This window comes from Saccopteryx bilineata, chromosome 2, assembly GCF_036850765.1.
Source record: "Saccopteryx bilineata isolate mSacBil1 chromosome 2, mSacBil1_pri_phased_curated, whole genome shotgun sequence".
Classification (NCBI taxonomy): Eukaryota; Metazoa; Chordata; class Mammalia; order Chiroptera; family Emballonuridae; genus Saccopteryx; species Saccopteryx bilineata.
In genome coordinates this window covers 275,012,815-275,029,790 of record NC_089491.1, presented here as the reverse complement: position 1 = coordinate 275,029,790, position 16,976 = coordinate 275,012,815, and the positions used below count along the sequence as shown (strand labels likewise).

Below are 16,976 nucleotides of genomic sequence, written 5' to 3'. Positions count from 1 at the left end.
GGACGGCGTGAGTCCAATCTGCGTGCGGGTCGACCTGTTCCGAGCTTTGTGTGACTGTGACAAACACCTCTTGGATGTGTGAGTCCCTAGGCCCGCATGTCACCCAGAGAAGCCAGGCCTGGCACCCCCACCCCCACCCCAGACACAAGAGAACACTCCAGTAAACACACTCCCATTCCAGCATCATGAATAAATTAAGTAAGCGACCCTAACAGGGGCCCTGGCTTTTCAGAACCACCACACGGAGAGGGGGGACACTAACTCAGAGGCTGAACCGCCAGCGGGGAACCCTGGGAGCCAGCAGCTTTGGGCCGACAGGGGAGAGCATTTGGGAGGTGGAGTTTCTTGGTGCCCACCCAATCTCACAGAAAGCCTTCATCAAGCGGGGTTTTGGGTCCTGAGCACAGACGTGGACTCTGGACAACTCGAGCAAAGCGGGGACCTAGCCGTAGGATCTGGGGTGCATCAGTGGGTCAGGCTGGGGGATAGGGCATGCACCATGGTGAGGTCTGGGCAGCCCAGGCTGGTCCGCATCTGGTCAGGGAGAGGCAAGTGAATGAAGGCCGGGCACTTCCTGCAGCCCGGTGCCCAATTCATTCCACTCTGGCTGTTGGCACAGAGGGTTCACGCTTCCCTTTGACACTGCTTGCCCAAATCTACTCAACCCCCCCCCCTCCCCGCAATGAATCCTACTTGGCCAAAATGATACCTGGAAAATGGACCATCTACCACGCCGGTGATGGACGTTACTGCCCCCTTGTGGCAGAGATGGGCAGCACTCAACATCCCGGCACAGGGAGACGGGATCTGCTGCTATGTTTTCTGAACCAACACAGGCCACAGCCTCATCCCCGATCAGACTAGAGGGGAGTAAACACCTCCCCCACTTCCCCCTTCCCAAAAAAAACCCTGTGCTGACTGTTCCGGGGCACTTTTGAGATAAATACACACACTATAAAATTCAACCGGTTTAACTATCGAGTTTGATGGATTGGAGGGACTTCATAGGTGTGGTTGTGGAACTGTTATCAGCCCCCAGGGTTAGAACCTGTTTATTTTGTCACCCAAAGTTCCCTATCGTGACATCTGCAATTCACCTTGGTTCCTCCCCGGGGAGCCCAGGCAATGGCTGATCCGATCAGCTTTCTGCGTCCGCCGTTTAGCCTTGTAAGAGGTGTCATCCTTGGGTTCCCGACACTACGTTTGTGTTTGAGTGCCTGGCTTCCTTCGCCCCGGTATTTTGATGTATTGTAATTTTTCTTTCTTTCTTTCTTTTTAAATTGTGCAATAGTCTTCTACGTTCTGGCTGTCTTTCAATTCCTTGACTCCTTTGCCCACTCAGGACTATCCGGACTGTTCTAGTTTTTGGCGATGATGAATAACCTTGCACAACTGGTCAACCAGTCCCCAGGTGGGCAGGCATTTTCATTTCGCCACAAACCTGGCTGCATTGTGGACGGAGTATAGTTAACGGTTTCGATAAATGGCCATGCTGGTGTCCTACAACTGCGTCACATTCACGCCGCGATTCAGGCAGGTCCCCATACCCACAGCGATCCGTGACGGCTCTCTTGTCCTCTCTCTGTTGGGCAACCCTGGCGAGCGAGGCGTAACGGCACCGGCTTTAACTCGCACTTCCCCACGACTGGCGAGGCCCAGTATTTTAATTCTCCCAGCATTCCAGGTTTAAATCAATTACTGGGGTAAGCCTTGGCTCAAACTCATCGAGGCATTACCCTCACATCGGATTTCATCTTGATGTTAAGAGAATTTGAACAGAACCATATAATAGGATGGCAAGAAGGCATGTTGGCTCATCAGCAACAAAAAAAAAAAAAAAGAAAAAAGAAAAACAGAAGACAGTAACAAGGGTCGTTGGAAGCAGGTTGATGTAACAAAACATCACAATGATTTATGCCAACGACCATTTCAATTAATTATCAACATGCATATAATTAGGAGGGTTGCACATTTCACCATGTCAGATTTCCTTGTAAAATTGGGGTTTCAAAATAAAAAAAAAATCTGCCTCTTGTCGACACTGGCAAACACAGCGTCTGAATAATGAGATTTTAGGGCAGCGGAGGCGTGCTCTGCGGCTGTTGGCGGGGTGGCGTCTCTCTACCCCGCATGGGCCAAGTTCCTCAGCCGCGGTCTCATCACCTCCGCCTGCAGGTTAATGAGCGTCTGCCCAGGAGTCGGGAGATCCCCTGGCACGTGAGGTCCACATCAAAAGATGACCCCCAGATGGCTGTGGCCACGCGGTTCCCCACTGCCCCCGGGGCTGACCTCTCAGATGAATGCAAACCTTTTGCAAACGAGTGGAAAATGTTTCCAGTTTCCTCTGCTGTGGCCGGCGTTGCAGATTTAATTGAGAGAAGTCTGAGCAGCAAGCCGGTCGTCAAATCCCTTGTCCCGCATGGAGTTCCTGACACACTGGATGGAGTCGAGCCTGGGGAGAAGGGAGACGCTGGCCTCTTCCTTTGACTTGATTATGGGGAAGAGGATGCGTCTGTTACCTCAACGGTTTTTCTGACAAAGTCAAGGGGAAGAGTTGTCTCAGGGTCAGTGAGTGAAGAAAACAGAAGGACAGGAGCAGCTTTCGCCAGATCCGACCGTCGGCGGACCCTGCATGCGGAATGCTCACCAACCCTCCCCCCCCCCCCCCCCCCGTCTCTGTCCAGCGGTCCCGGGGTGGGGGTGGGGCTGCAGATGAATGGCACAAGAATAGCACCACTCTGGTCTTAGTTCTCGGTGGCTACTGTCAGAAATCATCCCCAACTGGGCAGCTTAAACAACAGAAATACATTCTTTCTCTCACCACTCTGCAGGCGGAAGTGCAATGTCCAGGTGTGGACTGGGCGTGGCTCCCTCTCAAGGCTCCACGGGAGGGGCCTTCCCATCTCTCCCAGCTTCGAGTGGTGGCCATGTCCCTGGCATTTCTTGGCTTGTGACCACACCACTCAGCCTCGGCCTCTGCCTTCACGTGGCGCTCACTGTGTCTCCTTTTCCATCTCCTAGGGATACTCTCTTGGATGTAGGGTCCACCCTACTGCAGGACAATCTCATCTTGATCTTTGCCTAACCACACCTGCAAAGACTCCATTTCTGAATGAGGTCACATTCACAGTGACCAGGTGTAGAACTTGGAAAGATCTTTTTTTTTTTTGGGGGGGGGGGAGATTTGATCTATTAAGTACACATCTCACAGGGATCCTGGAAGAATATGTCTGCAATGATTGCATTTTTGTTGTAATTGAAGGAGATGCTGGGAATGGCTCAGTCAGTGAGGAGGACGGTGGAGGACGTGTTCCGGTGGGGACAATGGCGTAGGTAAAGGTCCGGAGGCTGGAAGAGGCTGTGTGATGGGGGTCCCATCGTGCTGGGTGTGCTGGAGATGAAACGTGGGTGTCAGGACTCAAGCCTGGGAGTCTGCATTCCCACCAGGAATTGTCAGCTTCTCCCAGAGGCCCTTCTGGGTTTCTCTTCCTCCCATCAGCCCCATCTCAGCAAAGGAGCACAGTGTGTGTGTGTGTGGAACTGAGCTGGGCCACAGTACTTTTGTTTAGATAGCCGTTTCAGTTACAACTCACATGCCACATCATTCACCCACTTAAAGTATCTAAATATGATACTGTTTAGCAGACACCTGCTTTTGATTTAGAGGCAACAGTCTATTGCTCCAACTTTCTCACTCATCAGATCTGATTTGGGGCTATTCTCAGAGATGATATTATCACTATTGCCATGACCATCACCACCACTATTATCAACACCATTATCATCATCATCACCACCACCATCCCCACCATCACCATCACCATCATCACCATCATCACCATCACTATCATCACCACTACCATCATCATCACCATCATCACCAACATCATCATCATCATCACCCTCACCATCACCATCATCACCATCACCATCATCATCATCACCATCACCATCACCACCATCATCACCATCTTCATCATCATCCATTTCCTCTATACCCTTTTACTATGAATATTTCCCTATATAAGGTGTGAAGTGAAGACGACAGACTCCGGAGGTAGATATGGTCCATTTGTACCACTGCTGAGCTGTGTCACCACGGGCATGTCAGCTCTAACGCGAGGACAACTCAAGCTCAGACACCGCTGAGGCAGCTGCTGTGACCCGCAATGAAATAATGAGCACAAAGCGCACAGCACAGCGCTAAGCACTCAGTCAACGTTTATTATCATCACGGAAATGAATCTCTGTGCGTTCCAGAGTCAGCAAACTCTAGCTTCGCAGATTCACCAAATGGGGCAGCTCTAATTTCCAAAAATTCTTGCTAGTTTTGTCTCCTACGTTCCTCAGCATCACACAGTTGCATTTGGGGGATGATGGTGTTTGCCTCTAAGGAAGATTTCCCATGACCGGCACCGAGAAACACAAAACAGGACCAAATGCGGGAAAGTGTTTTATAAACTGTGGAGTGCTGAGCACACATCAGGGAAGACTGTTATGAACCGCTATCTAACCTTTGGCCACTCGGAGAACTAGGAAAGGCACCCAGTGAAGTCCATCGCCTGACCTCTATGCAGAAATGGGGACAACCCCCCCCCACACACACCAAAGTGAGAACTCCCCTGTGCAAGCAGAAACGTCCGGAGCTTTTGCAGAAATGGAAGGCAACCTCCATTTCCCACGGTGCCACTCTACAGGGAATGCATTTTACGAACAACCTCCATTAAAACCAACACCAACAGTACGGTGAGTCTTCAGTTAGCTGACACTGGAAGTCCCAGACTGCCTGCATTGACTGGAAGTCCCAGACTGCCTGCATTGACTGGAAGTCCCAGACTGCCTGCATTGACTGGAAGTCCCAGACTGCCTGCATTGACTGGAAGTCCCAGACTGCCTGCATTGACTGGAAGTCCCAGACTGCCTGCATTGACTGGAAGTCCCACTGCCTGCATTGACTGGAAGTCCCACTGCCTGCATTGACCGGAAGTCCCAGACTGCCTGCATTGACTGGAAGTCCCAGACTGCCTGCATTGACCGGAAGTCCCAGACTGCCTGCATTGACCGGAAGTCCCAGACTGCCTGCATTGACCGGAAGTCCCAGACTGCCTGCATTGACCGGAAGTCCCAGACTGCCTGCATTGACCGGAAGTCCCAGACTGCCTGCATTGACCGGAAGTCCCAGACTGCCTGCATTGACCGGAAGTCCCAGACTGCCTGCATTGACCGGAAGTCCCAGACTGCCTGCATTGACCGGAAGTCCCAGACTGCCTGCATTGACCGGAAGTCCCAGACTGCCTGCATTGACTGGAAGTCCCAGACTGCCTGCACTGAGGCAGAAGCCTGCGGAGAAAGCAGGTCACAAAAAGGCAGACGGTCGCAGTGAATTCACCGGAACATTCTGTCCTGGGAATTTCCACCCTGCCAACTGTGAGATACGACTGGGAGGCTGGCCCCGGGAGAGGCCGCATTTTATCTGTCGTGATTCCCAGAAGCGGGAGGGTATGGCGGAGGAGGGGACAAGGGGAACTTCTGAAAAACGGGAGAGCAAGAATGACCCAGAAAGGGTTGCCATTACAAAAGATGCCTCAGACCACAGTCACCACGGACCCACTACTCAGTGGGTCTCTCAGCTTCCAGTGCGGTTGCAGGGGAGACTGATGTCACACAGACTGAGGCCGCCGTGTGCTCTCAGGTGAGTGGCTTCACCTCTCTGAGCCTCAGCCTTCTCGTCTGTGAAGTGGGAGCCATTATTCCCACCTGAGGGAGACTCCTGACATGACTCCAGGAGGTCCTGTCTATAACACGCTAAGCATGCAGGAAGCACTCTAAAGCATGTTTGTCCCTGTTGTTGCGGAGTGGGGGAAGGGAAAATGAACCGGAGGAGAATGAGAGGACCTCAAAAAATTAAAAACGGAATAATCAGTTGACGCAGCCATCCCAATTCTGGGCATTTATCCCAAAGAACTGAAGGTAGGGTCTCCGACAGCTCTCCACGGTCCCTTGTTCATAGGGAGAGAAAACCCATTTGCCCAGAGACGGATGTACAGGCAAGGAAGAGGTGGTGGAGCGTACACCGAACTACGACTCAGCCTCAAAGAAAGATGGAAGTTCTGCCGTCTGCAGCAACATGGGTGGACCCGGAGGACGTGACGCTCAGTGAAGTCAGTCTCAGGAGGACAGATGCCACACGATCACTCTTACAGGGAACCTAAAAGAGTCAGGCTCACAGAAGCGGAGTGGAGGCTGCTGGTGGTTGCTGGGGGCAGTGGGGAGGGGAGCAGGGCCCTGCTAGTCAACGGGGACCCAGTTTCGGTTCAGGCAGGATGAGGTGAGTGCTAGACAGCTGTGGTAGGACCCTGTGCCTGGAAGTCACAGTGTGGCTCAAAATACGCTACAACAATGGGTTTCACGTCAATAATTCTTTTTTTTTTTTTTTTTTTGCATTTTTCTGAAGCTGGAAACAGGGAGAGACAGTCAGACAGACTCCCGCATGCGCCCGACCGGGATCCACCCGGCACACCCACCATGGGGCGACGCTCTGCCCACCAAGGGGCGATGCTCTGCCCATCCTGGGCGTCGCCATATTGCGACCAGAGCCACTCTAGCGCCTGAGGCAGAGGCCACAGAGCCATCCCCAGCGCCCGGGACATCCTTGCTCCAATGGAGCCTTGGCTGCAGGAGGGGAAGAGAGAGAGAGGAAAGCGCGGCGGAGGGGTGGAGAAGCAAATGGGCGCTTCTCCTGTGTGCCCTGGCCGGGAATCGAACCCGGGTCCTCCGCACGCTAGGCCGACGCTCTACCGCTGAGCCAACCGGCCAGGGCCTCACGTCAATAATTCTTATCGCAAAGAATACCCAAAACAGAACTACCAGGGGACACAGGAAAACTTTGGGGTGATGGTTCCACTCACAGGACTGTGCATATTAAACACACACAGGGTGTTCTGTGTGTCTGTTACACCATTATACATTTTTAAATAAAGGGCAGAGGAGGCCCTGGCCAGTTGGCTCAGCAGTAGAGCGTCAGCCCAATGTGTGGAAGTCCTGGGTTTGATTCCCGGCCAGAGCAAACAGGAGAAGCCCAACTGCTTTTCCACCCTCTCCTTTCTCTCTCTCTCTCTCTCTCTCTCTCTTCCCCTCCTGCAGCCAAGGCTCCATTGGAGCAAAGTTGGCCTGGGCACTGATGACGGCTCCATGGCCTCTGCCTCAGGCACTAGAATGGCTCCAGTTGCAGTGGAGTGATGCCCCAGATGGGCAGAGCATCGCCCCCTGGTGGGCATGCCGGGCAGATCCTGGTTGGGCGCATGAGGGAGTCTGTCTCTCTACCTGCTGCTTCTAACTTCAGAAAAATACAAAAAAATAAAATAAAATAAAAAGACAGATGATACTAGACTTACCGGGGTGATCACTTCATAAGGTATATAAATGTTTTAATCACTATGTTGCACAACTGAACCTAATAGAATAATAATGTATGTCAACTGCAATTGAAAAGTTAAAGAAAATATATTAAAGGATGGCAGGTGAGACAAATCATTGTTGACAGAAGCAACAGGGCTCGCTGCCCCGCCAAGGGGAAGAATGACGAAAGTCAGGGAGGTCCGTGAGGGCAATAGGGCGCTGGGGGGTCAGGAGGTGTGGCTGCACCTTCCTTCTGGGGCTGCTTGAAGGTACAAGGCGCTCCACTCAGGACACCGGTCCTCAGCTATCCACGTCCTCACGATGCCTGCGCAACGGTGAATTCCCACCAGGACAGGGTTTGGGGCACAGCCGCGGCATGGCGTGATTCACGAGTCTGAGGTTCTCTCCGGACTCAGACAGAACTCTCCGCGGCCCACGGCTCTCAGAACGTTCCCTGTAACCCTACGCGGCCAGCCGTCACTTTGCTGCAGGGTGCTTCCAGTCCGTGGACATCTGTTTCTGGGGTTTGTGGGATCCTGGCCGCGGGGGGCCCCTCCCAGGGAAACCTGGGACTCCCCTCCCCCTGCCCTGTCCACGTGCCTGTTTGGGAGTCAAGAGAAAACACTTTTCAAGGAAATAAATGAATGTGCTGATTCCGACCTTTCTAAACTGCATGACAAAATCCAAACGGAGGCTCCCCCCACTGTCCCCCAAAAGAAAAATCTCATTTCTTCTCACCGTTCTTATATTAATTTATAAAGCAAAACACTGAGATTAATTCTCATTCAAATCTGCACCCACCTAAGGTTCTTGAAAATGAAATTTCATTAACAATTCCCTTTCATTTTTTGCTTTCAAGATTTTTTTTTTCTTAGTGCACGGGGACTCGAGCTTGGGCCCAGCAGGGGTTCTGTGAATATTCGAAAAATGATTCTGCCCCCGTTTTTCTTCCCATTACGGGACACAATACAGTGTCTCAGAAAATTTGTTATTTAGACGCACGGCGGTGTCTGAGATAAGACTGGGACGCATCCGTGAGGGAGTGTGAGGGCTGGCTGCAGAGAGGGGTTTGAAGGTCCTGGCTCTGGGTAACCGGCCACTTACCAGTTTCGTGGGCGAGAGGCGCACCGGCCCCGCGTCCATCAACCAAGGAGGAATGGGGGGGTGGAGGACACAGCCGCCCGGCAGGGGGCCAGGAAAGGAATTACAAATGCTGCTACCCTGGCTGTCTACTAAATCCTGCCCTCTCCCTTCCCCTCCGAAGGAAGCACACTGAGAATTTCCAGACAAGTGTGACAGTCACATTAGAGACCCTGGCACACTCCAAGCACGATCAAGTGCCTTGGTGTGGCGCTGAAACCCCCAACGAGGGAGAAAGGAAAAGGACCCAAGGGAAAAGCAATGTGGTGTCGACAGCGTCCCTTCCCTGGTGACTCGGGAGGAGGACTTGCTGGTAAGTTCGGGCAGGCGGCACGCTGCCCTGGGGCTCCGCGTTTCCTCGCAGACACAGTCGGTCTCCCCGACAGGGGAGTTGCGGGGGACACATGCCGGGGTCTCTCTCTCTAATCTGCAGGAAGATGATCCTTGGGAGGGTGGGCCAGAAGAAGCAGACAGGTTGTCACAGCCTCTCTCCTGAGACAGAGGACATTGGTTCTTAAGTCCAGCCCCATCTCCACTACTCCACAGCCCTCCAGGTGACACCACACTCAGGTGCGAGAACCCCCTCTCCCCCCAAAGAGTGTGCTCCACCCTCCCCTTTCAGTCTAAAACTGGCTTTTTTTTGTGTGTGTATTTTTCCAAAGTAAGAAGCAGGGCGGCAGACAGACAGACTCCCGCATGTGCCTGACCGGGATCCACCCGGCATGCCCATCATGGGGCGATGTTCTGCCCATCTGCTGCGTTGCTCCATTGTGGCCAGAGCCATTCTAGTGCCTGAGGAGGCCATGAAGCTGTCTTCAGCACCTGGGGCCAACTTTTCTCCAGTGGAGCCTTGGCTGTGGGAGGGTAGAGAGAGACAGAGAGGAAGGAGAAGGAGAAGGGTGGAGAAGCAGATGGGCGCTTCTCCTGTGTGCCCTGGCCAGGAATTGAACCTAGGACTTCCACACGCCGGCTGACGCTCTACTGCTGAGTCAACCAGCCAGGGCCACAACTTGCTTTTTTAATTCTTAAGGTTTATCAACAAAAGCGGGACACTTAAACTCGATGCTCATGGGAAGAGTGAGTGACTGAGGCTCTAACGCACTTCATGTGTGTCAGGGAGACTGAGCTGGCTCCAGGGTGTCCACTACATCCACCCAGACACATGCGCTCTGATTTTCTTCCCCCCCCAGAATAGTTCTTTTTACCCCCCAAAATAGTTCCCTTGTTCCCTCTCAAGTGACAATTCCTTAAAAGGAGTGTTAAAGTCATTCACAGATTGAGGCGCTCAGGTGTTTCACACGCGGACAGTCATGGGCCGCGGAATAAAGGTGGACAGCCACGTATCGCTAGCGTGGGCACCACTAAGCCTATGGCACGGTGAAACGTGTGCGTGTGTCCCGGCACGCTGGACACAGTGATGCAGCAGGCACCACGAAGCGGTTTCTGCCTGGCAGGGACAGTCTGAGCACCAGGGATTAAACGATAGGACAGACAGGAGTCCCTCACCCCAAGGAGCTCACATGTGAGGGCGGAAGACAGAGGTGGTGAGTCGTCCTTCACTCAACGGAAGGAACCTGCTGTGTGCCAGGCTTGGTCCTCCGTGCTCCTGGCGGAGGTCCCTGCCTCATGTTGCTGACACCGGTGAGGGAATTCAGACAGTTGAAAACAGGCAGGGGGCCTGAACAGACACATCTCCAAAGTGTGTGTGTGTGGAAGGGACATCCAGATGGCCCATCAATGTAGGACAAGGTGCTCAATGTCACACATCATAAGAGTGATGGCAAATCAAAGCCACAATGAGATCATTGCTTCACACCTGCCCCAACGGCTTTCATCAGAAAATCAACAAACAGCAAGGACTGGAGAGGGGTGTGGAGAACAGGGAACCCCCATGTGCACGGCAGGTGGGAATGCAGACTGGGGCAGCCGACTGTGGGAAGCGGTGGGGAGGGTCCTCCGGAAATTAAAAGTGGGACTGCCTTTTGATCCAGCAGATGATCCCACTTCTGGGAAGAGATCCGAAGAAACCCAAAACACTTAATTCAAAAAGATATACGCACCGCCCTCCCCATTTTGTATCTCATTGATATGTGGTCCATCTCCACCTCAACCCCAATACAGTTATATAATCCTTAAAATGAGAACAGTTTTTTTTTAAATTTTCTAAGTCAAGTCAGTCAAACAGTGGCCAGTAGGGATGCAGAGTGGACCTGGGCCATCACTGGACCCACTCCTTCCTTTACCGACGGGGAAACCCAGGTTCTGACCATGACGCTGGTAAAACCGATGACACGTTCATCAACCCCCCCCCCCCCCCGTTTTCTGAGCGTGGACTCTGCGGCCAGCAGCCAGGTTGGGCGTCGCTCACTGGGTAACGGGTGGGTCGCCCTGGAAACAGAGCCGCCGCGTCAGAACCGCTTCCTGGAGTGGCACGGATGTGCTTCGTAGACAGAAGTCCGTGCCGGTTGTTCGGAGGAAGGGTTATTTTAAAAATTTAATCCCCAAGTTAATCCACAGCTGATAGAAGGACACCCTTGTTCTGCCTGCGTTGTTACTTTCTCACCGAGCAGAAGTGCATTGCCACGCCCCCCCCCACCCCCCCCACCAGAGTTACATATGTAAAATCGTCAATTTGGTGAAGGAGCCTAGGGACAGGGGGCGGGGAGAACGTGTCTGAAAAACAATTACATGTAATTTTTCCATTTTCTCCTAAAAACTATTCTCTAGCCCCCTTCAGAGGAGAGCTCCCCAAGCACTCTGGAATGCCGGCCTCGCGTCTCTAGAACCCAGAGGACGTCACCAGTGGACTTCCCCGCGAACCCCAGAGCGGCGCTTAGTCATCCATCACTCACAGACTGACACACGGCCACGTGCCTCTCTGGGGGGGGGGGCACGGGCTCTGCTCACGCAGCTCAGCTCCCCCAGCCAGCGGCTCCGACTTCAGCAATGGCAAAGGATGCGGAAAAGTCACCGAGGATGCTGGTTGGAAGACCCAACACGGGGAACAGGTACCCCAGCAGAGCCCCGAACCTCTTGTCCCTCACAGTCAGTGTCTACGAAGTGAGGGGGAAAAAAAAAGACACCTCTGGTGGTCAACCATTTCCCAATCATGTCTGTTTCCGGGGGATAATCATGGCGGGTCCTCTGGGCAGGACAGCTGAGAGGGAGCACATGGCATGGCCCTCAGTAGCGCTAGGCGTCCGGGCTGGAAACGGATGGCCCGCTCCCAGGGGACCCAGATTTAGGGTGTGTAACAAAAGCTATGGACAGACTGTGGGCGGGGTCACGAGACACAGCGAGATGGTGTCTCATGCAGACACCCGCCCCAGCTGGGAGCCCAGGGGCCAGAGAAGGCCGCCCAGTCACTGGAACCCAGAGAGGACCAGACGGGCAGCCAGCGGGAGGGATGCGTTAGCGTCCCCGGCTGGTGCAAAAAAGTACCCTTGACTAGACGGCATTCTCTCCTGATTCTGCGGGCTGACGTCCCAAATCAGGGTGTCAGCAGGGCCATGCTCCCTCTGAAGCTGTGGGGGACACCCCTCCCCGCCTCCCCGCTAGACATCCAGGGTGGCTGGCCGCCCTCTGCGTTCCTGGGCCTGCAGACGTTCCGCTCCGCCAGCCACCCTCCTCAGGCCGCGTTTTCCCGCATCCCCTCCCGCCATTGGATTGAGAACCTCATCTTCACCCAATCACATTTGCAAAGACTCTACTTCCAAATCACATTCTTACGCATGGGGGTGGGGGATGGGAGGGGTAGGGAGGGTGGGGTAGAATAGAACACGGAGTTAGGACATCAGTGTATCTTTTTTTGGGGGGAGGGACATAATTCAAGCCACTATAGAAGATTCTGTCCGATCACCGCTGGTACCTCCACTGGTTAATCAATTTACCCCCCCCCCCCCAGGAGCCAGAATCCGAAAACCCTGCCTTGCTGCATAATTTATGTGGGAGTAGGGGGGCTCCAGGGATCTCTCGAACCATAATGAATCTCTGTGACACTCCGGAGGGGTGAGGATTAGCGTCATTATTTTGTAGACTGGAGAGAACAAGTAGCAATCTCTCCTCTAAACAGCCCTTTCGTGATAGCCACTTTATTTTAAATTTGATTTTATGCAGGGAGATATGGATGCCTTCTAGAAAATTTAAAAGCTTTATATTATATAAGAAAGGAAAAAAACAACAACAAACCAAACCTAAGTTCCCACCATGTTTCAGGGACCAGGGGAAATGATTTCATCTTGAATGTGCAAAGGCAAAAAACAAAAACAAAAAACATTATGATTGAAATGCTTCAAAACTCCAGGTACATCTCACCGTCTCCCAGGAAATTCAATCTGGGACTAAGTCAGTCAGCCAGTCAGTCCTGGGGCAAAGGGCCACCAGCTACACCTGCCTTCTCTAGGCTAGGCATAACATTTAGCTTTTTTATTTAAAGATCAACTCCAGTGAGAAAGTCCGAGAGACAGAACCAGAAACGACTCCCACCCCTCCACCCCTCCATGCCCGGTGCTATCTGTCGTCCCAGCTGCATCCTATCACGACCTGGTCTAGCTCAGTAGACATTCACCTGTCTGCCGCCCAGCCCCCATACCGAGGGGAAGCCCCTTGAGGGCAAGACTTGCCTGTTTATTGCTAATTTCTGAGGACCGAGGATAAATACCCACAGAGCCTGCACATTGTAAGAACTCAGTGTGAGGTTGAGCAGATTCTGCGGCCCCTTTACCCTCTAAAAGGGGACTGGCCCCCTCCACCCACCATGGTCACCACAGGGAGCTCTGTGCCTGGCCTCTGATTGTGGGGTTGCACCTGTGATGTAATACGGGTGACCCTTGAGTGACTCAGGATTGCACTGCAGGGCTGCTTCTGTACAATTTTTTTTCAATAAATACTATGGATATATTTTCTCTTTCTTATGGTTTTCTTAACATTTTCTTTTCTCTAGCATACTTTATTGTAAGACTATGGTATATTACATACTATATACTATATATAATATAATTTGGTATACAATATACGAAACAGGTGACAATTGACCATTTATGTGATCGGTAAGGCTTCGCTCAACAGTAGGCTAGCAGTGGTTAAGTTTTTGGAAAGTCTAAGTTATACATGGGTTTTTGTCGGCCCAGGGGTTGGCATGACCCCCAACTCCCATGCTATTTAAGGGTTGGCTGTACTTTTTTTCTTATGACAGTGAAGAAATGAACTTCTTCATAGGACTGAACGCTGTCCCTTCTCTTGTAGTTAGAGCTGCCCACGGGCTGCCCTGGACAGCTCCCTGTCAAGTCAACCAGATCCTCCCTCCCCTGAGCCCTCCCCCAGCCTAATGTGGGCGCAGGGAGTGGGTCAAAGGGATGGAGCTGTTTGCAGGGCATGGAGCTCTCCTGCCCATACACAGGGAGAGGGCCACGTTGCCCAGGAAGCCTGAAGGGGGTATGAGCACGTGGCTTTGAAGGCAAGACAATCTCTCCGGGAAAAGGACGCTGGCGCTTAAGGTGGGAGAAGACGGCAGGCGTGCCCTGAAGTGGGAAGGTGAGCACAGGACGGGGCACTGACAGCCTCTGCTCCAGTCTGTCCTCCACTCTGGGGGTGGGGCTCTAACCTCCTTGCCACAGTGACTGCTTTGGGCAGAAGGCATCCCACCCAAGCAAGAGCAGTGCGTGGCCACGAGACCTTTGCTGGAGTTTCTGGAAATGAACCAGGAGCTCTTCACAGGCTCAAAGCTTGACGCCTTTGGCAGGAGCACTGGCAGCCACGTGGGCATCGTGAGTCATTTGAGAAGGAAGCCGGGGGAGGGAGTAACACGGGGTCCCAGCGACAGAGTCCTGATCAGGTGTCGACGAAGCCAGTGCCAACCCTGGACCTGGAGCCACGCAACCCAGTGAATTCTCATCATTCCGAGGCTGGTTTGGGTTAGGTTTTCTGTCACACGTAACCTCCAAACACCTACCTAGTCCAGTTCTCCCCCTGGAGCAATGAAGCCTGCTCATTCCAAAGCTGAAGAGAAGTTAGGTTTAGAATAGTCATGAAGGCTCCATGTGGGGGAGGGGGAATTCTGGCCAAGACATGCAGACACACTGCAGAACACTCTTCATGTGCCTCTGAAACTCCATTTTCTTTGTGTCTCCCAGTGTGTGTGTGTGTGTGTGTGTGTGTGTGTGTGTGTGTAGGGGGGTCTTATCCTCTGCACAAACGTAGGCATGGTTCTGGAGGGTGGTCCCGGGCAAGGCAGCTGCAGGCCAGTGACCACGGGTGAAGTTACGACCCAGCCTCTTAGTCTTTCTTCTTTGCTCAGGCACAGCCGCACAAGTCGGTGGACCCTGTGCTCATCTCGTGTGCTAGCTGTTACCAGCCGCGTGGATTTATGAGGCGGCGAGGCAGAGACCACAGCATCCACCCCTCTTCTTCTGCACCTGCGCCCCAGCCCTCTCCAAATCTGACGGGCTCTGGGGTCCTTCCCACCTACGAGGTGTGTGCGGGAAAGTGCTGCCCGTCATTCCCAGGTCAGTGTCTAGGAGACTCTGCATGTGACTCTACACCCACCCATGCCTCTGTCATGGTGATGAGGAAGGCTCCAGATGTCAGAGCCACAGGATGATTATGTATCCTCAGAGGGGCTGCATGGAACAGGGGCCTCTACCACCTACGCCACATGACAGGAGCAAGACTAACAACGTTGTATGAGGCATGGGAGATGTTGAGGTTGATTGTTGCAGCCTCGAAGCTTGCCTATCCTGACTCACATACATAGTAACCTCAAGTTTCCTTATAACACATAGACTCAGAGAAGAAAAAGTAAGTAAACAAACTTGGTATGGACTATGGCAAATGTCGTGAAGTGTGTATAAGAACAGCCTAAAGAGCCCTGGCCACTTGGCTCAGCGGTAGAGTGTCGGCCTGGCGTTTGGGGGTCCCGGGTTCGATTCCCAGCCAGGGCACACAGGAGAAGCACCCATCTGCTTCTCCACCCTTCCCCCTCTCCTTTCTCTCTGTCTCTCTCTTCCCCTCCCGCAGCCAAGGCTCCATTGGAGCAAAGTTGGCCCTGGGCACTGAGGATGGCTCCATGGCCTCTGCCTCAGGCACTAGAATGGCTCTGGATGCAACAGAGCAACACCCCAGATGGGCAGAGCATCGCCCCCTGATGGGAATGCTGGGTGGATCCAGGTTGGGCGCATGCGGGAGCCTGTCTCTCTGCCTCCCTGCTTCTAACTTCAGAAAAAATACAAAACCCCCCCCAAAACAACCCAGCATAAAGAGAAAGCCTGGACTTCCAGGGTGGGAATGAGGGGGGGAATGGAAGTGTTTTCATGTAAATACCCCATAAAACAATGGCAGCAAACATCTTGGGGATGACAGGAAGGAGACAGGGACACAGTCAGCTGAAGACACGGTCACAGAAAGCTTACCATGGCCAAGGGGACGATGGCAACCAGGTCCTTCTGGCTGATGAAGACCTCAGACACAGCAATGTCCGTGGCCCCCCGCCGCGGGTACTCCACCTGCCAGGCGATGGGCTGCGTCCCCGAGAGGCTGCTGAAGCTGGCGATCTCGAAGCTCACCTGCACGACCTCGTTGAGCAGACCGCTGCTCCTGCGAGAGGACCAGAGAAAACGGCCGTCAGCCGACTCTGCCCAGCGGAAGGACCCTTCTCCCTCTCCCCCCTCCCTGCCCCCTTCTGGCTGGCCCTCTCGGCCACCATGGCTACTGGAGTATAAGGACAAAGAACACATCTCATTGAGGACAGCACCTGTGACATGGCACCGACTACAGGCGAGGAACCCGGGCCGCTGGGGTGGAGCAGCACCCACCAGTGCACATCGTGCTGGTGACTCTCTTGGATTGATGTTCACTAGCTCTCCAGAAAAGGAGATGATTGAGTCAGCCTCAACCTCGATGTCCACACCTGTGTGGACTTTGAGTTAAGTGGACCCCCTTTAAGTTCAATTCTGTTAAATGCGGCCAATGATGCTTTTGGTAGCTCCCTCAACGTCCTTCAACCCCTCCTTAGCTTATCCTACGGAGGCAGAGAAGCAGAAAAACGACATTGCCGGGCTACCTTGCAGCTAGAGTCAGTCAGAGCCACTCCTGTGGGACACGGCCCTGCCCACTTGTCCGAACTTTGTCTCTGGCTGCTTTTGCGTTGCGAGAACCTGGCTGAGTGACCGTGTCAGGTAAGGGACAGCTTGTAGAGCCTGAGTTATGGATCATTGAGATCTTTACAAAAAAAGAAAAAAGAAAAAGTTGGCCAGTTTGCTGAGGAAGTCAGAGAAGAGGACACGGAAGAAGGTTTCTGGAGCTACTGAATTGAAAGAATCGATATTGGTGAGACAGGGAGGCAGGACTGTCCAGGCGTACGGCAGGGACTGTAGGGGTGATCCAGGATCCTGGTGAGATCTTGAAGCCAGGCCGAGGGGCCTCCACTGCTCCCCTAGATGTCA

General features: G+C 53.1%; 1 protein-coding gene across 1 annotated transcript in view; it reads right to left on the bottom strand.

The window, feature by feature from the left end:
* TMEM132C (transmembrane protein 132C) overlaps nt 1–16,976 on the bottom strand; it is a 214,287-nt gene that overhangs the window by 33,154 nt on the left and 164,157 nt on the right. Inside the window, exon 4 of the mRNA XM_066260826.1 lies at nt 15,945–16,128. Within this exon, the coding sequence (XP_066116923.1) occupies nt 15,945–16,128 (184 nt within the window). The remainder of the gene's footprint in view (nt 1–15,944; nt 16,129–16,976) is intronic.